The following is a 23815-nucleotide window of genomic DNA, read 5'->3' as shown; positions in this document are numbered from 1 at the left end:
ATATAATACAAATAACAAGACAAGATGGCCGGACTTCAAATACATTAGCACAACTAATTATTTCTACAAAATTCCATCATTATTTAGCTTAATTCTGTAATATCTAAGACAAGTGTTAGCATAAAATGAGTGTTCGAGGCCCTTTTCAGGCACGCGGTAAAAGAAGATTACCTGTGGGACCATCTTGTAGAGCATTTAAGCGCCCCTCCAGATTGGGATAGGAAACAAAACAGAATCAATCCATTGTCTCGTTGCCAATTAGAGCAGAGCCAAAGGCAACCATCACGATGAAATTTACAATTTACGATTTAAAAAACAACATAGGTCGAGTGATTTAACTTGGATCAACAAATCAGTGAACTAAGAACGGTAGTTATGTTTATATCATTTTTGGAGATAAATGCAGGTTAATCTAAGTGGCAATGATTTTTTTTAAATGGTGTAACTAGGAAAAGAAATAAACACTAATAATGAACATTGGAATATAGTTAAAAATACAATGAATGAATGAATCAATGGGCCTACCACCATGGGCCTACAACTACAAGTGGTTGCCATTTCTATATATAGCACATGCCTCGTTAACACCTCATCTTAACTTCTATTATTACATAAAAACATTTCTAGAGCTATCATAGCTGAAAATTATTATTATCATTATTGGTATAAAACAGTTTGTTTCGAATCAAATACATCAGAACTTGGGATGTTAACATCCTTTAAATTCTACGTGTAGAAAAACCTTCAATACTCCAGTTTACCGCTAAAACTCATATCTCTACAAGGAAATAATTAACATAAGAATGAGTTGTTACGTTACATTACACGTAGTAATTATATAACAGATTATGTGGTAAATGTGTGTGATGTTGAGAAGTCATAGTTAAGACTTGTTTCTAGCTCATTCGATGAGGACGTACGAATTGGATTGACTGATTAACTAATCAATCAACGTGGATATGCATCTAAAATCATTAAATCAATACCTGACACTCGTACGAGATGAGCACCATTCATGCGATTGTGGGGGCAGAGCAGCCAGCTATGTAAATTGGAGTTGGGTATAAATAGTAATATGACAAGGGTAGGGATCCTGGTTTGATGTCAGTTCTCAAATGGGCCGGCTGGCTTAACCACTGTCGATAGCCATACCATTCGCCTCTACGTAGATGGTAGGACCCCAGACACTTGAATGTGGGAATTTGGAAACTTCAAAAGATGACGGATCGATTCATTGTCAGATATGACACATAATGGCTTTTTTGGTTTTACAAAGTTATGATATGATTTTGAGTCTTTTCTATGATTTTGGAAGACATAATCAGAGTTTCTGCCGACAATCCATTTGGGGAACCTTTAATAACTAATACTCCGATAGAATGCTATGTAGCATAAACAATTCTATATTCCTAAGAAGATTTGAGATTGTTAACTGCATGTTTAATTTGTTCTATGAGGACTTCTATCTATTCAAGATACTTCTTTAAGAAGTAATACAAAAGTTTGAAGCTTAATTTCAACATATATATACCCCTTTGGTTCTTTATTTTAGTATCGTCATCAGTTCTTTATTCTATGTAATTACCACTCTAACAAAACATTGGGTCTTGTGTGTTTATGAGGTTTAGAACATTACGGAGTATATTGTTTTCTGTTTTGATTATAATTTGTTGTCAACGAGTGTGAAAAAACGCACTAGTCATTTGTTTTAGTTTGGGAACAACAATATCACAATTGTTTGCGTCGCTACAACTTATATTTTTCACATGAAGACGCGTCATCATGTTACATCAACTTTTTACTCATTCTTTTACAATCACATTTTTACCCTCAATAGTACTACACTCATCTTTTCTACATGCAATCTATTTTTAATATATAACTAGGTAGTAAACCCGCCGCGTTGCGGCGGCGAGCATAAATTCGATTAGTGTTGGTTAGAACCCGACTGTTACAAACATTAAACCCAAAACACAAATTAGTAAACATTCAATACACATAGCATATGATACAAATTTTTTTTAACATATTTAAAACAATGTTTATTCGGTCGGTAAACACACGGTTGTTATAGCGGCGAGTCAACGCGAATTTTGTTAGTAGTGGCTGCGTTTGTTATGGTTCATAACTAAACTCAAAAAATAGTTTTTTCAAGTTGACATATTTAAACAAAAACACGGGCATTATGGTGGCGAGTCGACACAAATTCGGTTGGGTATCGGTTTGATTTATTATGAGTACAAGAACCAACCTAAAAAATATTTCATCAACTTATCATGTTTACTGGCCAAAAAAAACTAATCAAAGAACCTAATTCAACACACAATGTATATCCCAATTATCAAAAAAGAAAAAAAAATGTTGCCTTAGAGGTTCAAACTCAGGCAGAAGAGAGTATACGTAGTTTGAATGGGAAGCTATAGCCATTTAAGCAAATAGATAGTTGTTGTATAAGTTGAAAGTAACCGTATAAAACATCATAATAATAGCCTTAAAAAGCTTTGTGAGAGAAAAAAAAAGAAATTAACTAAACATAGCGGATGGTGCATGTAGCTAAGGATGGTGCACCGTCCTGATGCCTCAACGCCGCACGCCTGGGATGCTGATGTTAGTGAAAAATGGCTTTACGTGTGCGTTGGAGCCGGTCTAACAGGTAACCGGGTGAATGGCCTAAACACACCAGCGGTCACATCACCTTACTGTCCATGCCATCCCCTCGCAAGCACTATCTTAATCACGTACACCAAACTTTTCTTTTCCGGCAATAGGGGTCTAAATCTTTTTAGGTCTTTATTAGGAAAAAACCAAATCACGTAAAAAGGGACGTGATTAATTAACCAATCAAAATTGTGTTTTATAAATTCAGAATATCCTTAACTAAACATGTCAATTTAAACTACCAACGTAAATATTATTGGTGACCAAAGACTCAAAGAGTACTCACTGGTGCCTGACGTAATCATTTTTCTTTTTTACTTTTTGAATACACTTTTTGTGTCTATTTAGTACAGTATATTAAAGCATGCACAATAACGTGTTTTTAAATGTTGTTTTTTTTTATATTTTTACTTTCGAATACACTTTTTGTGTCTATATAGTGTTAGAGCATACACTAAGATGTTTTTAAATATTGTTTTTTTTGTGTGTGTTTTTAGACTTCATCAAATTTTACTTATTGTGGACCAAATTTTTAGGACTTATTTTTAGAAAAAGTTCTTAGCTAAGAACTAGAAAAAAAATTATATGAAGGTTTTGGATGGAAAAGGTGGTGATGACGTGACAATGATTTTTGGTATTTTTAAGATTTTTTATTGATGAGTTTGGATATTTTTAAAAATGATGTTTTTATAACGTGTCAAATGACTATGTATGTTTTTTCTTCTTTTTTTATTTTTTTTTTGTTTTTAGAGTCCCTAGCGTGGATGCTTTTACCCTCTTATTCATCATATATTCTTTAAAATTAAAAATAATAATAATAATAAAGTCCCATGAAGAACATGGAAACAGCTAAGCCATGGACGTTAACTTCACAACAACTACTAATTCATTCCAGACATTGGCTGCCTAATTTCCACTGCTACGTACGTACTGAATATATACACATAACACACTCACACTCACACTCACACTCACACTCACACTCATTCATTATAACCTCCCATTCTAATTCTAAACCTACACATGGATTACGACAGGCTCGGCAACTATCAACCGGGCCGAAACCGACCCGACGCATCATTAAAGCCCACCCGATCACCTTCTCATCCCACACCCACCTCTAATTCCAAATTAAAGTTTGCTTTCATCTTCGCCATCACTCTCATTATCGTGTCCCTGGTGTCGGTGGGACTCGTGGTCCGTCTCCGAACCAGGCACACGGGAGGATCTCACCCTCGCCCGACCGCAGCCATGTCACAAGTCTGCGGTCGGACTCGTTACCAGAGTCTGTGTTTAGACTCCCTACTTAATTTCCCAGGGGCACAAAGTGCGTCTGTAACCGAAATGAACCACATTTCGATAAACGTGACGCTACAGCGCTTTGGAAAAGCGCTGTACACGTCGTCCGAGATAAGTAACCTCGAAATGGACACACATGTACGGTCCGCGTACGAGGATTGTCTCGAGCTTCTAGAAGATTCGGTGGACCAGCTTTCGCGTTCCTTGGGTTCCGTAACCACAAAGGGGTCTAGTGAGGATGTGATGACGTGGCTCAGTGCCGCGTTGACTAATCAGGACACGTGTATAGAAGGGTTGTCCGAGGTGGAAAACGGGTATGTGAAGCAGCAGATGGATGAGAAGTTGAAGGACTTGTCTGAGTTGGTGAGTAATAGTTTGGCGATTTATGCGGCTACGAGTGACAAGGATGATTTTTATGGTGTCCCGATACAGCATAGGCGTAGGTTAATGTCGTACCCGAAGTGGTTGGGAAGGAAGGAGAGAAGGCTGCTGCAGACGCCCGTGGGAAGTATGCAAGCGGATATTATAGTGTCGAAGGATGGAAGTGGGACGTGTAAGACTATCGCTGAGGCGATAAAGAAGGCGCCCGAATTTAGCAGCCGACGGTTCATAATCTACGTAAAAGCAGGAAGGTAAAGTTTAGCCTTTAGTTTAACAGAATCAAGGTGTCGGATAAAACTTTATATTTTTAAATGGGATCAATTAACTTAGAAAAGAAAAAAGGTAATATAAAAAGTATGATGAAAGGTGTATTTTGAGGCTTTTTATTGGTTAATAAGTTTTAAACACACAGGATAGTATGAAGTGTGACAATTGTTATGTTAAAAAGATCAGACAAGTAAGAGTTTAGTTATTAAGAATAAAGTATTGTGAAATGAAATTTTTTTATTATTTATTTTACTAAAAGGTATTGTAATTTAGGTACGAAGAAGATAATTTAAAGGTGGGAAGGAAGAAGACAAATTTGATGTTCGTAGGGGATGGCAAGGGCAAAACAGTCATTACAGGAGGGATAAATAGGGTCGTTGACAATGTCACCACTTTCCACACCGCCTCTTTTGGTACTATTTCTTCTTTTTTTCTTTTTTTTACCCTACCTAGTAAGACGACAAACAAACTCGAATCCTAGAAGAAAAACAGTAACATTCTAAATAGGTATTCCGGTATTTAACTAGAATTCAAAATGAGTGTGACATTTGATGACTGAGATTATCATATCATATTTGAAGTTTTGAACTATAACATATACATAACTCATTATCGAATTTTTTATCAAATGGATGTAGTTGAAAAAAATATTTACTAATTTGGTGTAGTTTGAAAACTAATTACCAAAATGGATGTTTTTTTGAAACTTATTTGATTCTCTCCTAAGTCCTAACCTAATTGGTTAAATTTAATTCACTAAACTTAAATAAAAGAAAACACTTCTATTATTATATTAGTATTAATAATATCGTCTTTTTTAACCTGCATGTTTGTTTATTATTCACCAAAAAATTATATTAATTATAATAATAATAGTAATAATAATAATAATAATAATAACTAGGAAGTTATATCCGGCGTGTTGCGCCGGACAGGTCGGTAAAATCTGGGTTGTGGTCAATATCAAGTGTTGTCGGTCTCGAGCGTTGAGATGATAAGTCGACGTAAATTTATTCGGTTTCTTACAATACCAGAACTAAAGGAAAAATGACAGTTGGTGGGTTTTCGTTACGGTGGTACTGGAACTAAAACAAAAGGCAGTGACTTTACGCGAATTTGGTCTGTTTCTTTCTCGTTCGTTACGGTACTGGAACTAAAACAACAAACAAAAAATATTGGAATCCGTTCGGTTTTCGTTACGTTTGTTATGGTACCGGAAGTAAAACAACAAAACCAAATGGCATCAAAACCCTAGCATTGTCAGTGCGGGACGTTGATGTAGTGAGCTTACACGAATTCAGTCTGTTTTCGTTATGTACACAAAAATTGACGTTAGGTCGGTTTTCGTTACGTTCGATACGCTACCAATACTAAAAAAGAAAATCAAAATGGTATAGACAAGTTTGGTGCCGCCACTTGGTTAGCGGCACCAAACTTCTCTTATATAAATATATATATATATATATATATATATATATATATATATATATATATATATATATATATATAATGAGTTGTTAACAGTTGGACCCATAAGATGCAGTTTTTCGGTCGGTATCGGGTCACGGCACCGGAATTAAATCAAAAAAAACATATTTAAGCCACAACAACTAAAAAAACATTTAAAAGAAAAAGAAAGTAGAAATAGAAAACAAAAAACTTATTAATCTAAAGTTAACAGTCAATATAGTCTGGTCAAACGTATAAAGAACACAAATCCACTTCACAACTGAAGGAAAAAAATAATAATAAACAAAATGATTGCATGAAGATTCGAACTCGGACAAATAATATAAACCATAGCTTTTAAAGAATCATACCCAACCATTTGAACCACCTAATCAACCTGAAAACTAAACAAAATAATTTACTTAAAAAGAGATCTTAAAAGTCTTTGTGGCACCAAAATTTGATATTTAACTTATTAGATAATAATAATTTTATTGTTAGCATATTGTTAGAATTAGAAATTTATGCACTAAGATATTATATTTGCAAGAGGTGACGAATTCTACGTCCCTTCGTAATTTAGAACTAAAATCGAACAAGTTAATCAACGACTTTCTTGTTATTGCTCGAGACATTCATAATTCAATGCTATTTTTCTATTAATATTTTAGGTTTTAGGGTATGTGTAATACTAGACAACGCGATCCGGTTCTGTCTGGTGCGTAAAAAACAAAAATGTAAAAAAACATTAGAGATTTTATTAAAAGACATTAGGTTACTTATAGAATACGACAATAGTAAAGTCTTTCGATTTAAAGTATTTGCGACTGCAAACGAAAAATAAAACCCAAAAATTTAGTCGTAATGTAAGCGTGTATCGAAACGTGGACGTTCCATTGTTTGTTTATTATGTAACTTGAAAACTCATGCTACAAACTTGTGCACTATGACGGACACCAAACAAAAGATTAAACGGAAAACAAAAATTGTGTTTAGTTAATTGGTTATTTAAATATACGAGTTAACTAATAAAAGAAAAAAATAATAAAAAAATTATTAGCCAGTCCATTGTTGCTTAATTTTTTTTTTAAAAGTAAAAAAATAAAATTTTAAAAAACAAAGCTGCATGGACCGTATTCGCCCAAACTTCTAAATTTTATAATAATTAGTTTAAAGGTAGTAAAAAAACGATGTTATTACTTAGTTTATAATTTTGGAATATATGATTGGCAAAACGAATATTTATAAATAGTAAATATGAGTTTCTCTTTTATTTAATTTTATTTTTAACAATATGTTAATTTAATTTTAGTGAATTAGATTTAACCAATTAGGTTAGGAGAGAATCAAACAAGTTTCAAGAAAACACCCATTTTGGTAATTAGTTTTCAAACTACACCAAACTGGTAAATATTTTTTTCAACTACACTCATTTAGTAAAAAACTCCTCATTATCATCCAGTAAAATAATATAAAGTTAGCATTTTACTGATAACATGCATTATTTGAGGTTTTGAACTTTACATAAACATCATCATTTTTCCTCCACCTAACTTTTCAAGTAATTATTGTAACATCATTTATAACTCTAATAGATAGATATAATTCCCATAAAAATATTAACGGATGGATAAATAAAAACGTATAAACATTATAATATAATAACTAGAGAAATATTCTTAACATTGAAATAAAACTCAAAACAAGAAGGTTAACTTGGGGCTAGTAGTTATTATGTTGGTCATACGATTCATTATACTTTTTAGGCTTCTTGCTTCCTGTAAGTTGTCTTTTTTTTTTCGTTTATCATTGATTTTAGTGTAATTAGACTACAATCTAGGATACCTAACTTTAATTATTTATCTTCTAAAATGACACTTCTAACCTTCATATGTGAATTTCCAAAAACAGCTGCAACTGGTTCGGGTTTCATTGCAAGGGATATCACGTTCGAGAACTATGCCGGCCCTGCCAGACACCAAGCGGTCGCACTGAGAACTGGTGCCGACCATGCAGTAGTTTACCGATGCAGCATCATCGGGTACCAAGACACGTTATATGTACACTCCCAACGCCAATTTTATCGCGAATGTGACATTTATGGCACAGTGGATTTCATTTTTGGCAATGCGGCAGTCGTGTTCCAAAGCTGCAACATTTATGCCCGAAAGCCAATGCCACAACAAAAGGTCACAATTACTGCTCAAAACCGAAAAGACCCAAATCAAAACACGGGTATCTCAATCCACTTATGTAGGCTAGTGGCCCAACCCGATCTCGAGGCATCAAAGTCGAGTTTCCCAACATATCTTGGGCGGCCATGGAAACTTTACGCAAGGACGGTGTACTTGCAAACTTACATGGGTGACCATATTCACCCTAGGGGTTGGTTAGAATGGAATGGGGCATTTGCACTTGACACATTGTACTATGGTGAGTATATGAACAATGGACCCGGTGCGGGCGTTGGTCAACGAGTAAAGTGGCCAGGTTATCGGGTTATCACATCTACTATAGAGGCGAGTCGGTTCACAGTGGCTCAGTTTATATATGGATCCTCATGGTTACCTTCTACTGGAGTTGCATTTTTGGCTGGTCTATCTCCATAGCTTTGTTTTAACATACAAAAAAAATATATATATTCATGGTTTTATAGGGTTTTAAAAAATAAACATGAATATGAACATGTGAAACTCATGTTGATATAATTAAGGTAAATGTTGGAAAACATAAAACCATAGTATCTTGTATCATAAGTTAATAATATTGATGTAATGTGTTGGGTCAAAATTGTAATTGTAATAAAAATAATAGAAGGAATGATTATTCATGTTTCTTCATTTCGGACCCATCGAGTGTTACTATTGATCTATCATCATCGAAATGAAGAAATTGCTAGCTGTAAAGTTTTTTGCTGGAAATCTTTTATTAAATATACATTAATAATTAATATAACATCAACATCGGATTTAAATTATATTTTGTCCATACATCACCTTTCTTTTGAGAATTATTTTGATAATTACAGGTATACATGTGCTTATAAATTTATAATAATTGTTCGTTGGTTTAATGCATGTTTGGCACATTAAATATACGTTCTTACAAAAATAGATATTCATACATACAAATTTTTTTACTTCTTAGAACTCAATTCAGAATATTTGAGTGTTTATATGTAAGCCATTAACATCAAAACAATTAATTAATTAATTAACTTTGTCTTTGCTACTTGCCCCAACCAAAAAGAAATATTTTACCAACAAATTAACAAAAAGAAAAAATATGGTTCGATTCTACTATTATTATTATTATTATTTAAGTGTAATTAATTTGTTATAATAGCTGAGACTAGAGGTGTATAAATCGGGTTTTTTTCTAATATCCGGGTTCGGGTATGAAACCGGTTTCGGGTATGATCGGGTATTGGAAAATCGGGTATTGAGAGAAACCGGGTAGGGTTCGGGTAGGGTATTGAGGAGAAAAACTCAACCTATGTATCCGGGTAGGGTATGATCGGGTTCGGGTATTGGAACCGGGTATTAATACCCGGTTTTGAATTTGTAATTTTTTATACATTTTTTAATTTGTTTAAAATTTAAATTTGCTTTGTAATTTATAAAAATAATTAAACGATATTACAAAAACCATAAATTCACTTAATTACAAAATATTTACTTAGTAATATGCATTTTACAAAAACTTAAACATAAAAGTTGTGAAGTAAACATAAAAATGTACTATAAAAACTCATGTATTATTTCGGGTATTAGAAAATTGGTATCGGGTATCGGGTATAGGATATGACCAGGTCCGGGTATTTACGGGTATAAATCGGGTACGGTTCCGGGTACGGGTATTGACCTCAAAATGCATACCCTATCCATACCCTACGGGTAGGGTCGGTTCCGGTTTCGGGTATAGAATACCCGGGTATAAAAAAACCGGCACCGGGTATTTTTTTCAGGTCCGATTCCGAATACGGGTTTTTTGTGCACCTCTACCTCTAGCTGAGACATTAAATGGATAATGGACCTCAAGTTGAAGAAAAGGCCCACAATTGCACTAACAAGTAGCAACCTGCCAACCTCTAACAGAGAGTGGACTGACTTCAAAATTCTTCAATTTATTTCTAATATATTTATATTTTAAAATGAAAACTAAGTACTAAAATAGCTATGTCAATAGACAAGAAATTGATACCCTATTTCTAGTTTTCAACTTGTTAAACATCATCATCATCATCATCATCATCATCATCATCGTACTCAGTATATCCCACCAATAGCAAAGCTATGGTAGGGTCTGAGGAGGGTAAGATGTAGACAGCCTTACCTCTACCCCATGGGGATAGAGAGGCTGCTTCCGGTGAGACCCCCGGCTCGATAGTAGTTTTGCATCAAGCCTTGGACATATTACATAAGGCACATAGCACTCAATCATCGGGACGCCGGCTGATTGGTGCATGTACCCTTGTCTTTCGGCTATCAACGCCACCACATGATGCCTGATTAACCTTCCATCACTTTTAACGTTATTTTCATAAAATTAGTAAAATAACGTCAAAATTAGTGCAATTTTACTTTTGCCCACCCGAGGGTTCACACATATATACATTATATGCGCGCACCGCAAGCAGGGCACTTTTCAACTTGTTAAACAAGAGCTAAATAACAAAATATTTAGTAGCATGCATGCCACTGTATAAGGAACAAAGAATACAACACATAATCAACAAACATATGGAATTCTGGGTGATCTGCAACCATCATCTTCAGAAAACACCATGACCGCACCGCTCATCGGAAACTCTACCCGAATTTTAGCCTCCCCATCTAAAACCCGAAATCAACTTCTACACAAATAATTATGTTTTCCTCACACCCTCTGGAAAGAGTATGATTCATTGTTAGATAGTGAATTTGTAGCACCTAATTTCCTAAAACATATATAGAAAGATACTCCCTCCGTCCCTTTGAAAGTGTTCATATTTCTTTTTTAGTTTGTTCCATTACAAATGTTCACTTTCAAAATTTATTAACTAATTTCCAATTTTACCCTTACACAAATACAATCATTCAAACTTTCTTAAATTTTGTCATTTTATATATGTCAAGGGCATTATAGTTATTTGTTAAGCAAAAAATGTAATCATTCAAACTTTCTTAAATTTTGTGTTTTTCAAACCATGACGCTTGTAGAGGGACGGAGTGAGTATCAAATTTCAAAGTTATGTTTGAATAGCAGCTTCTGTTAACTAGAACTGAGGGATGAGCGTTTATGGTTCAGTTTGGACGGATTTTAGGTTACACCGGTAGTAACTATAATATCAAGCAAGCATTCACATGCTTGTTTTGACATGCTGCTTGCTACATTAGGCCCATAAGGGCGATGACAGCATGCAACCGACGAAACTGTAATAAACTCCAGTCCAACACAAACATGGCATCTTAAAATGGATACAGTTTACATATATACATGCTACAGGTTACAGCACATGGTGCAGAATGGGCGGGTATTATTACAACTTATACTGTACAGTACACGTATGTCATCCGAAACATGATTTACAATGCAGCAATAGAAGGCAGCTCATCAGCCCCTTCCACCTGCAACAGAAACACATTATATTAAACATTTAATATGAAGTGTTTTAAATAAAGATTCGACGTTTTGGCATGCACCTACCTCCGTATCTTTATTATCATGGCGTGATAGATAACGATCAAGTGCCCCTTCCCCGTACAATATTTTTGCTCCACGGTCAACAGCTTCATCATCGACAACAACAGCATCTATTATGTTCTCCCCTGTTCTTTCATCAGGAATCTACAAATGAAGAATCGTCTTACAATAACTGACATGCTCACTCGTTTAACAAATTAATGATACTGGATAAGTTGAAGAATTCACAAACCTCGTACATTGCATCCATCAAAATGTTCTCTAACAAGGACCTCAGACCACGAGCACCTGTGTTTTTCGATATTGCTTTCTTCGCAATTAGTTTCAATGCGCTTTCCGTGTAATGCAACTTAACCTGAAAACAACAATAATAACCAACTGATTTATCCAAGTCAAAATGCATATAAGACAAAACACGAAAACTTACTCCGTTCATTTGAAATAACTTCTTGTATTGCTTGCCTAACGCATTCTTTGGCTCCGTTAGCACCTACAAATACAATAATGTTGTTTGATACATAAACTGATAAAGGTATGGAAAAATCAATCCAAAATCTTGAATAAACTTTACCTGGACAAGTTGATCTTCTGTGAGAGCTAATAAGTTAACAAGAATCGGAAACCGTCCAACAAATTCAGGAATCAATCCATAAGCAATGAGATCACTGCTTTCAACCTAACAAAAACATATGCCAGTAAAACTTAGCTATTTCTACTAACGTTTATATGCTTTTTTGGGGGATTAAATAATCGGTTTAATACTAGGGGAGCAATAAAAACTGACTGTCAAAAGGGTTGGGTAAATTTTCATATAACCTTCCTTTAACTATTCGAACTATCATATCTTACAGTAAGTTTTATTATTACAACTTGTTCATTATCGGATAATGACTTGGAAAATGCTTACAGTTTCCAACAAAGATGAAGTGACAGCAGCAGTAGTAGCACCTCCCATTCTCATGTTGGCCCGAACAGGTGCCCCAAACCCAATGGAAGAGTCTTGCCGTCTGAATAACAAAATCATGTGATATAACACAACTGCACAAGTAACAAAAACAAAAACACATACCTTTCTGAGACCGTTTTCTCAAGATCTATAAACGCTCCACCACAAATAAACAGAATATCTTTGGTATCAATCTGCAACAAATATTAACAAAAAAGTTTGAACTTAAAAATAGGTCAATTTGGGTTAAATCAAGACACACCATATATGTAAAAGTAATTTACCTGAATATTGTCTCCTCTAGGATGCTTTCGTGCTCCCTTCTCAGGTACATTGACAACCTGAAACACATCATCATGAATCGAATGCGTGCCATTTCTTAAAAATGTTATCTTTAGAAGAAAACAAAACAAAAAATCAACGTACAGTGCCTTCCAGCATCTTTAGTAGTGCCTGCTGCACACCCTCACCCGATACATCTCTGCTAATGTTAAGACTCTCAGCCTATAAATATCAACAAATTAATGAATGCAACAGATCAAAGGTTTAACACAGAGTGAGAGCAAGTTTGAAGTAAAACCTTCTTTGTAATCTTGTCAACTTCATCAATATACACAATGCCCTGCTGAGCAGCTGAGACGTTATAATCAGCAACCTGAACCAAGAAAAAGGTTATCATCAAATCTCAAATATATATACAGCATTGAATCTGATGACCATAGCTTAAAAGTAGTAGTACCGTCAAAAGCTTGTATAGAATAGATTCCACATCTTCCCCAACGTAACCTGCCTGCAAATCTCAATATGTATAGTAACCTATCAACATTTGTAAAGCGGCCGATTTGATAAATAACGTATAATAGTTGCCTGCCTGAGTAAGAGTGGTAGCATCTGCTATAACAAATGGAACGTTCACTAAGCGAGCTAATGTTTTCGCAAGCAACGTCTTCCCTATAACAAAAAAAAAGTTCACAAGTGCGAAAAAATACAGGGAGAGCAAAAAACTGAAAATGCAAATAGCATAACACAACTTTACCTGACCCCGTCGGTCCAAATACAAGAATATTACTTTTCTCAAGTTCTACAAAATCACCATCCGCCCCCTTTTCCGTGTCATTTCCCGAAGGCCTAACTTTCCAAGTTGCAATAAAATTTATCAAAAAAGTTACTAACAGACATGTTTCAATAACATTTTCATATACATATCACTTTCTACAAATGTGCTTACTTTTGTGAACTATCAATAAAGATCCTCTTGTAATGATTGTACACCGCTACAGATAGCACCTGCATCAAATTCACCATAATCACATAAAACAATCTAAAAATATTAACTTTTAACACAAGAATAAAAAAAAAAAAACCTTTTTAGCTCTTTCTTGACCAATAACAAACTTATCCAATCCTTTACATATTTCCTTAGGAGTTGGGAAACTGCTGCCCAAATTAGAGCCACCCCAACTCCCATTCCCATCACCCGAACCGGACACGGCCGAGTTCGCAATGGTGGGAACAATTTTAAAACCATCTCCACGAGGCTGCCAGACCTCAGGTGGGTCACCACCATGAACACTACCACCATACATATTAATTGATCTCCACTTCTTGAAAAACCAATAACCTTTATCAAGATTTTCACCTGATAGTAACAAGGGTTTTAAAGAGTGGTATTGGTCTAGCTTGGTTGTTGATGGTCTTGAACAAGTATGCATATCTTGACTTGAAGCTAAGTACTTCAAGTGTGACAGTGAACCTCTGGCTCTAGGTGTTTTTGATCTTAGAACAGCAGCTGCAGCCATATTATTATTATTATTATTATTATTATTATTATTATTATTATTATTTGGATTAAAATGAATTGATGAAGGTGAATCTTGAGAAGATAATCTTTGTTCTTGTTTGTGATTGGAAAAGTGTAGAAGAAAGAGGAAGGTTTAGAATCTGAATCTTGGGTTGAAGTACTTTATGCATCTAGATAAGTACATTCCTTGCTTTCCAAAACAAAATATCTATAGTTGATTGGTCATCATAAAAGAGTACATACAAGTTTGTTTGTGTGGTTGAAACATAATAAATATTCTGTTTATCTGCAAGACAATTAAACAAAACTATGGCAATAACATTAATAAATTTCTGATATTAATTGCTACACAAATTGGATTTTTAAGAAATAGTGTAATTTTAAAATTGGCGTGAACAATTCAACAAATTATTAAATATTAGAAGCATGTCTAGAAGGATTGGATCATGTTTCTTATCAATTTGGGTTTTATAATTACAAAAATACAAGTCTTGTCTAAACAAGTGTCCTCAAATATATTAGAAAAATATAACATCATTTAATAAAGTAAATAAATATTATTGTAGGTTGTGCAAAGATTATATTGTTTCATATCCCCTTTATTTTATTTATCTTAGCGTCTATGGTTCAGAGGTATTAAAATGTGTAAAATAATTAGGCTCATCGAACGCAAAATGTACCAATTTATGTATGGATCGATTAGACCATATTTAAAACCCGAATGCAATTTTATACAAAAAAATATAAAAGAACACGTTAAAAATTAACACACATAGAATGAATTAGTGTTTAACACCAAAAATATAACATGATTACTGAGACTTAAATTATATTATTATATAACTATAGATTAAGATTAAGTTTTTGAAATTTTTGAAACTTTTACTTCCGGGAAAAAAATAATTTTGAAAAATGTTTTAAGTATTTTGTTGTTGAACACTTGAACATATGTCACAAATTCACAATTGTATTTATACTGCTAAACAACGTGTGGACAAAAATAGAAAATACAGGTATTACGGTGGAAGATTTATTGTTAATTTAATTATAATTTGTAAGACATGTTCTAACAAAGCGGTTCTATGGTCTAGTGGTTAGGACATTGGACTCTGAATCCAATAACCCGAGTTCAAGTCTCGGTAGAACCTAAAATTTTTCTTTTTTTATCTAATATGCTATTTGCTTTCAAATCAATTAATCACCTTACAGCCGTATATGATATAAACTCCAAACAATCAATCTTCAACACGCAAATACACATTTTCGATACATTAATTATCATTTGATATGATTAAACATTGACATGAAGATCAACCTTTAAAAGTGTGCATCCACAACTAAAGCAACAGTGTTATATGCTAAGCAATTTGTTTGATTCGGTTTCGTAATCAACTTCAAACTCATCAACTGGATTCTCAGTTCATAATCAAACAAGAAGTGATTTATGCTTTGCATTATTACTTTGTGAGTTTGAAACAACTGCTTTTGAGGAAAGGGATGTCTGCTCTTTAGTCTTTACTTGATGTTCAAGTTTAGAGCACACTGACTCACACAGTGAACAAAAGTTATTATTATTATTATCCCTTTCCTCCACATCTGGTATTGCTTTTGTCTCTCTCTCTCTCTCTTTAGAACATTGTTTTAAACACATGCAAATGCAAGCACTCTCTTTTGTAATATTATCTTTGATTCATGAAGTCGCTTCTCCTACCGTTTCCTGTTCCATTTTCCAAATCAACCCGTAACATTGCAGACGAATTGAAGTTGGATTCTAATAGGAGGTTGAGGCTTTTGTGTTCTAAGAATAAAAACACGAGGAGTTGTCGTATCAAGATCATCAACAACTCTAAACAAGACGACGAAAAGGATGGTCTTTTGGGGTTTTTTGACGACGAAGAAGATGATGAAAAGGAGTTTCAGCTCATCCCTCAATCTGGTAACTTGGTTCTATCATCATTCGTTCTACTTAATAATCTTGTACATTATTATCAACCAACCCTTTTGAATCAGAAATGCAGCCTTTTTTTTTCTTATAATTTGGATCTTGATAATTTGGCAACCAACTAATAATTCCAAACTCTAAGCATTTAATCTGCAACTTCATATGATCATTGACAACGGTCGACGGACATTAATGATAAATAAATATTAATACTATCTCCATTTTTAATTTAAAACCATAGTGGAAACTGGAAAGGGTCAACTTATATTGTGGTTTGAGGTCTGCCAGCAAATAGAATAGAACAATAGCTTACTTCTATTACAAGCAACTTTTCCAAATGTGTAGGGGTGTAAACGAGCTAAGCTGAGGTCGAGCTCGACTCGTTTTGAGCTCTTTTTCTAAAACTCGAGCTTGGCTCATGAGTTGTTTTTTTAAGCTTGGGCTTGACTTGTTTATTATTTATTAATTAATTTATATACACTTTTATTATTATTTTATATATTATGAAAAAACACTTTTGAGCCTAAGCTTGGCTCAAGCTAGTGCAGTATACCTTAAACGAGCCAAAGCTTGACTCTAGCTCGAGCTCGTTTGTGCAGTGTAAAATTAATATTTAGAAGTCCAAAAGTGGAAAAACTTAAAAATACATAAGGCTCGTTAAGGCTTGACGAGCCTAGATGAGCTTCCCAAACAAGGCTCGAGCTCGATAATTAAATGAGCTTTATTTGAGGCTTGGATTGAGCTCGAAAAGCTGCGCTCGTTTTGAGCTTTTTATCAATCTGAGCTCAAGCAGCTCGTGAGCGCCACGGCTTGTTTGCACTCGTAAAAATGTGTTCCATTTGCATTTAAACGATTTCTAATTGTATATATAATTAGTAACTAGTAGCAAACTGTGAAAACTCCCAGGTGACATTGAAGCAGGCAGCTTTCCAGCCGACAAGTTGGAAGATGATGAATTAACACCTGCAGTATCAGAAGACCTTAAAAAGGAGACATACGACATAGTATTTGTTACATCTGAAGCTTCACCATACTCAAAGACAGGAGGGTTAGGAGATGTATGCGGTTCCTTGCCCATTGCACTTGCAGCACGTGGACATCGAGTTATGGTTCTCCAAGATATTTACATGGAGGCCCTTCTGATGAAAACTTAGCTCGCACCACCAATCTCGATTGTCCAACCAACGTCTACTGCTTCGGTGGGGTCCAGGAGGTTAATTTCTTTCACGAGTACAGGAAAGGCGTTGACTGGGTAAGTTATATAATCAACTTTAACAGTTTTAACATAACAGAAAATGTTGCATAAATAATATTGAAATGCAGTTTCAGGTGTTTGTAGACCATCCTTGCTATCACCGTCCAGGAAATCCATATGGCGATATTTATGGTCCATTTGGCGATAACCAGGTACTAAACTACTAATTAATGGCTTAACATGTTATATTTTTTATATCAACAATAACATGTTTTTTCTTTTGAATAAACAGTTTCGGTTCACCTTACTTTGTCACGCAGCGTGCGAGGCTCCTTTAGTGCTCCCTCTAGGAGGCTTTACGTATGGACAAAAATGCCTGTTCCTGGCTAATGATTGGCACGCAGGCCTTGTGCCAACGTATGTCATCAGTCATCACCTCACTGAACACTCCTGTCGTTTGATTTACTCGCTAATGATTTTGTGTATTAGACTGTTGGCAGCAAAATATCGTCCAAATGGAATCTATAAGGACGCTCGGAGTATCATTGTGATTCATAACATTGCACACCAGGTACACTTGTTTTGATATCCTTCAATCATGTTACTGGAAAAGTATGTGATTTTAATATTTGTATGCAAGGGAGTTGAGGCTGCATCAACTTATTGTAATTTGGGATTTCCTTGGGAGTGGTACGGAGCATTGGAATGGATATTTCCTACTTGGGCAAGGACACATGCTCTTGACACCGGTCAGGCTGTTAATATTTTGAAAGGCGCAATTGTGACTGCTGACCGGATATTGACCGTTAGTCAGGTACCTTCGTTTATCAAGAATAAAGATTTATATACTGCTGTGAAGACGTGTATTAATGACTTCATGTTTCAGGGTTATTCATGGGAAATAACAACCCCGGAAGGTGGATATGGTCTAAACAAGCTTCTGACTAGCCGAAAGTTTGTTGTGCGCGGTATGTAGGAAATATTGTGTTCTACTTCAGTATAAAAAGGTATAAGCTTTGATGATAAATGCAGGAATCACAAATGGCATCGACGTTACTGAATGGGACCCATCCTCTGATGAGTATATCTCTTCTCATTACACAGCTGATGATCTTTCAGGAAAGGTGGTCAATGCAAGCTACTTAATAAAATGTTTTTATATTATAAAGATCTCATTGGTCTGTATGTGAAATGAAGATGGAGTGCAAGATTGCTCTACAAAGGGAATTAGGTCTTCCAATTCGGCCAGATTGTCCGTTGGTGAGTTATCGCTCTCTATTTATGACCAAAAAGTGTGAAACGACGACTCCTGCTATTGCTATAAGCGTGTGAAATCTGACAGATTGGATTTATTGGGAGACTGGACTACCAAAAAGGAATCGATATACTACTCTCAGCTGCTCCAGCGTTGCTGCAAGACGATGTTCAATTTGTAGGAATTTATTTAAAAAGAATCGAATAGAGGTTGGGCAATAAATTATAAAACGATGGATAAGTAAAGACGGAATATTTTTTCAGGTTATGCTTGGATCAGGAGAGAGACAGTATGAAGAGTGGATGAGAGCAAGTGAAGCAGCATTTAGAAGCAAATACCGCGGATGGGTTGGGTTTAATATTCCTATTGCTCACCAGATAGCCGCAGGGTGGGTAACTAAATCACCTGTAATGAATGCTTAAGGGGATATATCTGAGTGAGTGAAATGTGCAGGTGTGATATCCTGTTAATGCCTTCAAGATTTGAACCATGTGGTCTAAACCAGCAGTATGCAATGAGGTATGGGACTGTACCAGTTGTCCATGGAATCGGAGGCCTTAGAGTGAGTTAAATTCAATACTTCGCGTGATCTGTATTGTTTATAAACTAAACATTGTAGAAAACTAATAAACCTTTTGACATTCCAGGAAACTGTCAAGACTTTCAATCCATATGCAGAAGGTGAAGATGAAGGCACCGGGTACGTATATGGTACCCTCCCAGTCCACATCATAAGTTATTTGTAGACCAACTGTTAATATTATTTTTCTATGTTGCTTTTAACAGATGGGTCTTTTCACCTTTGACAAGAGAAAGCATGCTGGATGTAAGTTCTGAAATTCAAAATTATAATAATATTATTAACTGTTTTAACAGTATGTTAGATTTACAGAACGATTGGTTGATGGTTTAGGCACTAAGGACGGCTATAAAGACGTACAGGGAGCACAAGACATCATGGGAAGGGTTAATGCGTAGAGGCATGGCGAGAGATTGTTCATGGGATAACGCTGCACTCCAATATGAGCAACTTTTCCATTGGGCCTTCACGGACCCTCCTTACATCACCTAATCGACGCCATCACGGACTGTTTGGAAGTCGATTATGTTAAGAACGCACCACCTTTACTATTGAATTCATCTTCATGTTTCTTTGCATCATTTTGATTAAAAAAAAATAGGGACCACAACTTTGTTTTATACGGTTTATTGGCTTACCATTCTACATAAAGTTAAGCTCACTATTACACATAATAAATTGTAAGTGTACATCTCCACCATAAGAGATACTAACAGCTTGCGAAAAAAAGAGAAATGAATACCGAGTTAGCCACAAGGTGTGAGCTTTGAGTTTCCGGCACCTCGAGGGTTTTCATCTTTCCAATCATCAAAGGCCCTTGCCTTGTCTTGGGCAGCCTCGTCATCCTCATCATCGTCGTCGTCATCGGCGCCACCTGGCCTTGGCTTCCACTTGTCATTGTGCCACGAGGAATTGGCCTCTTCTATCATCTTAGCAGTTCTCTCTTGCCATTTGTTCATCATCTCCATTTCCTTCAACCCAGCCTCCTCTATGCTCATCGTTGGCAATCTAACATTTATTATAAAAATAGCATATATAAATATTCACCTTAAAAGATCATCTTTGGTAACACAAGAATAGTATAATATAATACCTGTGACCAGGTTGAAAAACTTGTGCAGCAATCCTTTCTCTTTCACTTGTTATGCTTCCGCCCACGAGACTAGCTGGTCCAAACATGAGTGGTTGGTGCTTGTGATCATCTGCCTGGGAAACCTTAGCTCTCCCTTCCAAAACATCTTGGGCAAAAGTAGCACATGTTATAGGTGCTGCTGGTTTTGTGTATCGAGCTCTAGCAGAAGCATTGTGGTGCCAGTCTTCTACAGTCTTTGCACGTTCTTCAAGAACCGCCTGTGAAATTTCAGTGTCTCCATCCTGCACACAATACAATACTTATGAATATGATATGCTTGTGGATTTCTAAAACCATAAAAGTCCTTTTATCCTATTCTGGTATATTTAGCTTAAGACATTTGATGATGAGTTATACACTTATACCTGCTCTTGTTTTTCCTTTATTGCAGACAACATTTCCTCCTCTTTTTTCAGCATTTCCATTAGATCAAGAGCCTACAATATAATTTTATCAGATAACAATTAACTGAAAAATGGAAAAACGAGAGACTGGGCCGAAACTATTAAACACCGACCTTGCAGATAGCCAAAGAGATTGTAGTAAGCCAAGCCTGCAAATTCACAAACAGAAAAATGAAATAAAGTGAAGCGCAAGCAATAAGCTTTCTAAAGCTGGAATAGCATATTTTCTTTCTACATTTCTGTTAAACCTTTCCAACCCCAAGACATAGTGACTGTGTTGATGTTAAAATCATGTGTCAATGATTCTATTAAAACAGCTATAGTAATTGAACTGAAGTAATGATTGGCCCTCTTCTGAATCACGGGATAACGATAGATAAAACATTCAAATATTAAAAGAAATCAGATTTCATGAAAACTGATTATAATTAGTGGCTTGATGCAATAGCTAGTAATAGACAGGACCTAGCAAGTGGGCGATGATTCAACGCAGTTCATAATTTAGGATGGTTACAAATTACAGACTATGCAAGAGCACGTCACATCTTGAAGGTGAAAGTCTCTATTAAAACTTCAAGACACTGCGTTGAACAACACTAGAGTCCCTAAAAACATGTTGAGCTATTGTTGCTAAATGTAACTGTTTGGTCACTCTAATGGAGAAGATTATACATACACACAAGTACAACAAACAAATGTAATAACCGACCTCCTTTTCGATAAAAAGATGAAACGACCCGAGTTTTTCGAGTTCGAGCCTCTCAAATTAAGCTCGTTTAATTATTGAGCCTGAGCTCGAGCCTTGTATGTGAAACCCGGTTAGGCTTATTGTGCCTTAACGGGCCTTGTGCATTTTTAATTTTTACCTCTTTTGGACTTCTATGTATTAACTTATACTTAGCAGCCAAGCTTGAGCCGAGCTTTGGCTTGTTTAAGGTACTAAACGAGCCCGAGCCAAGCTTAGGTTCGTATAAGGTTTTTTCTGAAAATATATAAAATTATATAAAATGTATAAAAATTAATTAATAGATTATAACTGAGCCGATCCCGAGCTTAAAAAACAACTCATGGGCCGGCTCTCATAAATAAAAAAGAGGAGAGCTCGGCTTGGCTCGTTTACACCCCTAGAAAAAAACCCAAGGCTAACTGTGTTGAACACCATTACAATCCCTAAAACATGTCGGCTGTTATTCCTAACATAAAAGTTCATCCAGTTTGCTGCCCTGGTTACTCTTATGAACCCAAAGATGATTAACATACACAAAACAAACATAATAATAACTGACCTTCCTTTCTTCTTCCCCATCATCATCAAGCACATCATCATCCCCAGCATCAACAGGAGTAGATAGCGCAGCAGCCCTAGTTGAGCGCCCACGTCTTTCTTTCCGTTCCTTTAGTTCCAAAAGTTTCGACTCTGCAGCAAGTTGGCGCTTGAACCGAGCAATCTATATTAAAGTCATCCCCTCAATATCGTACAAAACGTATAATAATCATTTCACAATAAACAAATATTAATACGACCGACCAACCGACCTTCTTAGCCCTCTTGTCCACAGCAGTAATATTCTGAGCTCCCGTTTCCAACTCACCTTCCGGCACAAGCTCCATCGCGTCACAAAACGAAATAAACTCCTACACATCATTCAAACTTACACTTAACCAAAACCGCTACACATTCAACAACTTAATAACAGTTAGTTAGTTAGTTACTACCTTTAACTTAGCCAGTGAAGCCTTCAATATCTGTATCCTATCACCGTCTACCGTCTTCTCTATCAATTCCGCAAGATAAAACGGAACCTATCCCCACAAAACCCACATTTAAAACCTTACTACATATACAGATTTACTCATTCAAAAGCAGTGAAATCATGCAATATCTTAACACACTTACAAGTATATATTTGAGATTTGTGGTACTAATTTCTTCCTTAGTCTCGTTACTAGAAAACAGCCCTAGCTTGCTAATCATTTCCTCACATTGTTGCAAAGCCTCACATCCTTTTCTCAACGTTTCCTACAAATAACAACATATCATAATAATAATAATAATAATAATAATAATAATAATAATAATAATAATATTCATACACACACATACATACATGTTGGGATATGAATAGAAGCCTACCTTGTCGACTGCTGAATCGGATGCAAGGATGTGAATCTTGCGAGCTTGTTCGAACAAAGCTGGTAAAGACATGTCTTCCATTTTCATTGATCCCATCACAAATCAAATCGATTGGTTTTTGGTTCTGTTTCTTGTTTTTTGATGAAGGGATAAATTGCAGTGCAGGCTGTCGGGTATAAATCGGGTTGAGATTTTGGATCCGAGATATGGGTTTTCTTGGGTTACAAACACCGACTTATCTCAGAACCGTCGATGTAGTTGATAAAGCATCATCTTTGCCGTTGATCTAACAGTAGGATGGAACTAATGTTTGACCCGGCTTTATTCGATCCTTCTAGTGTTCTCTAAAGTCATGCATAGCCTTGGGCAATTCATGAGCCGAGCCAAACCGAGTCAAAATCGAGTGTCGATTTTTCAAGCATTTTGGAGCGAGCATTGAGCGGTTTGGATAGGCCTAGACTGTCATCTTTTTGTGTAGTTATTTTTTCCGTAACGTATATTTTTACTTGACAAAAACTTATGTAGTAATCGTTTTAATTATTTATGTGGAGGCTGTTACTATTCATATATTATGTATGAAGTTTGAACACATTTAAAATCTTAACACATAGCACATCTAAACACATACAAATAAAGAGATTTAATGTGTCTTTGGTGTTTATCAGTTACGCAAGTGGTACCATACGA

The 23815-nt window shown here is 35.5% G+C and overlaps 3 protein-coding genes, 1 non-coding gene and 1 pseudogene across 5 annotated transcripts; 3 read left to right on the top strand and 2 right to left on the bottom strand.

The window, feature by feature from the left end:
* Positions 1 to 3638: 3638 nt before the first annotated feature.
* LOC143595045 (putative pectinesterase/pectinesterase inhibitor 61) lies at positions 3639 to 8876 on the top strand. The gene is made up of 3 exons (XM_077074189.1): positions 3639 to 4589; positions 4879 to 5018; positions 7966 to 8876. Exons 1-3 carry the CDS (start codon positions 3682 to 3684, stop codon positions 8661 to 8663), a joined length of 1746 nt encoding a protein of 581 aa, XP_076930304.1. The 5' UTR covers positions 3639 to 3681; the 3' UTR covers positions 8664 to 8876.
* Positions 8877 to 11476: 2600 nt separating this feature from the next.
* Positions 11477 to 14745, bottom strand: LOC143595044 (CLP protease regulatory subunit CLPX1, mitochondrial-like). Its single transcript, XM_077074188.1, has 15 exons — positions 14050 to 14745; positions 13914 to 13972; positions 13722 to 13813; positions 13557 to 13636; positions 13425 to 13475; positions 13266 to 13340; positions 13112 to 13189; positions 12970 to 13026; positions 12809 to 12879; positions 12647 to 12746; positions 12311 to 12415; positions 12167 to 12229; positions 11972 to 12094; positions 11743 to 11883; positions 11477 to 11663 (listed from the first exon to the last, which is right to left on the bottom strand). Exons 1-15 carry the CDS (start codon positions 14482 to 14484, stop codon positions 11622 to 11624), a joined length of 1572 nt encoding a protein of 523 aa, XP_076930303.1. The 5' UTR covers positions 14485 to 14745; the 3' UTR covers positions 11477 to 11621.
* Positions 14746 to 15562: 817 nt separating this feature from the next.
* TRNAQ-CUG (transfer RNA glutamine (anticodon CUG)) lies at positions 15563 to 15634 on the top strand. The gene has a single exon. It is a non-coding gene; the product is annotated as a tRNA-Gln (tRNA).
* Positions 15635 to 15864: 230 nt separating this feature from the next.
* LOC143595042 (soluble starch synthase 1, chloroplastic/amyloplastic-like) lies at positions 15865 to 20055 on the top strand (annotated as a pseudogene). The gene is made up of 15 exons (XR_013146455.1): positions 15865 to 16422; positions 17335 to 17680; positions 17758 to 17835; positions 17916 to 18040; positions 18113 to 18194; positions 18264 to 18437; positions 18510 to 18591; positions 18656 to 18747; positions 18821 to 18883; positions 18966 to 19055; positions 19142 to 19266; positions 19332 to 19440; positions 19526 to 19578; positions 19665 to 19704; positions 19792 to 20055. The product of XR_013146455.1 is annotated as a soluble starch synthase 1, chloroplastic/amyloplastic-like (transcript).
* LOC143595041 (PP2A regulatory subunit TAP46-like) lies at positions 20027 to 23296 on the bottom strand. The gene is made up of 9 exons (XM_077074187.1): positions 23129 to 23296; positions 22892 to 23014; positions 22711 to 22797; positions 22531 to 22629; positions 22281 to 22442; positions 21108 to 21143; positions 20956 to 21027; positions 20552 to 20832; positions 20027 to 20466 (listed from the first exon to the last, which is right to left on the bottom strand). Exons 1-9 carry the CDS (start codon positions 23222 to 23224, stop codon positions 20205 to 20207), a joined length of 1218 nt encoding a protein of 405 aa, XP_076930302.1. The 5' UTR covers positions 23225 to 23296; the 3' UTR covers positions 20027 to 20204.
* Between the last annotated feature and the right edge of the window lie 519 nt (positions 23297 to 23815).

This window comes from Bidens hawaiensis, unplaced genomic scaffold (assembly GCF_021521415.1).
Source record: "Bidens hawaiensis isolate Kalapana, Puna unplaced genomic scaffold, B.hawaiensis_p1.1 tig00044600_1, whole genome shotgun sequence".
Taxonomy (NCBI): domain Eukaryota; kingdom Viridiplantae; phylum Streptophyta; class Magnoliopsida; order Asterales; family Asteraceae; genus Bidens; species Bidens hawaiensis.
This window is presented reverse-complemented; position numbering and strand designations above follow the sequence as displayed.

Excerpts from the sequence above, each read along its gene's own strand:
- LOC143595045 (XM_077074189.1), top strand. The coding sequence starts at position 3,682 with ATGGATTACGACAGGCTCGGCAACTATCAACCGGGCCGAAACCGACCC. Across the intron at positions 4,590-4,878 it reads ATCTACGTAAAAGCAGGAAG|GTACGAAGAAGATAATTTAA; the intron begins GTAAAGTTTAGC and ends ATTGTAATTTAG. Across the intron at positions 5,019-7,965 it reads TTTCCACACCGCCTCTTTTG|CTGCAACTGGTTCGGGTTTC; the intron begins GTACTATTTCTT and ends TTCCAAAAACAG.
- LOC143595044 (XM_077074188.1), bottom strand. The coding sequence starts at position 14,484 with ATGGCTGCAGCTGCTGTTCTAAGATCAAAAACACCTAGAGCCAGAGGT. Across the intron at positions 13,027-13,111 it reads TAAAGATGCTGGAAGGCACT|GTTGTCAATGTACCTGAGAA; the intron begins GTACGTTGATTT and ends GATGTGTTTCAG. Across the intron at positions 12,880-12,969 it reads CTAGAGGAGACAATATTCAG|ATTGATACCAAAGATATTCT; the intron begins GTAAATTACTTT and ends TATTTGTTGCAG.
- LOC143595041 (XM_077074187.1), bottom strand. The coding sequence starts at position 23,224 with ATGGGATCAATGAAAATGGAAGACATGTCTTTACCAGCTTTGTTCGAA. Across the intron at positions 22,630-22,710 it reads CTTCACTGGCTAAGTTAAAG|GAGTTTATTTCGTTTTGTGA; the intron begins GTAGTAACTAAC and ends AATGATGTGTAG. Across the intron at positions 20,833-20,955 it reads TAAAGGAAAAACAAGAGCAG|GATGGAGACACTGAAATTTC; the intron begins GTATAAGTGTAT and ends TATTGTGTGCAG.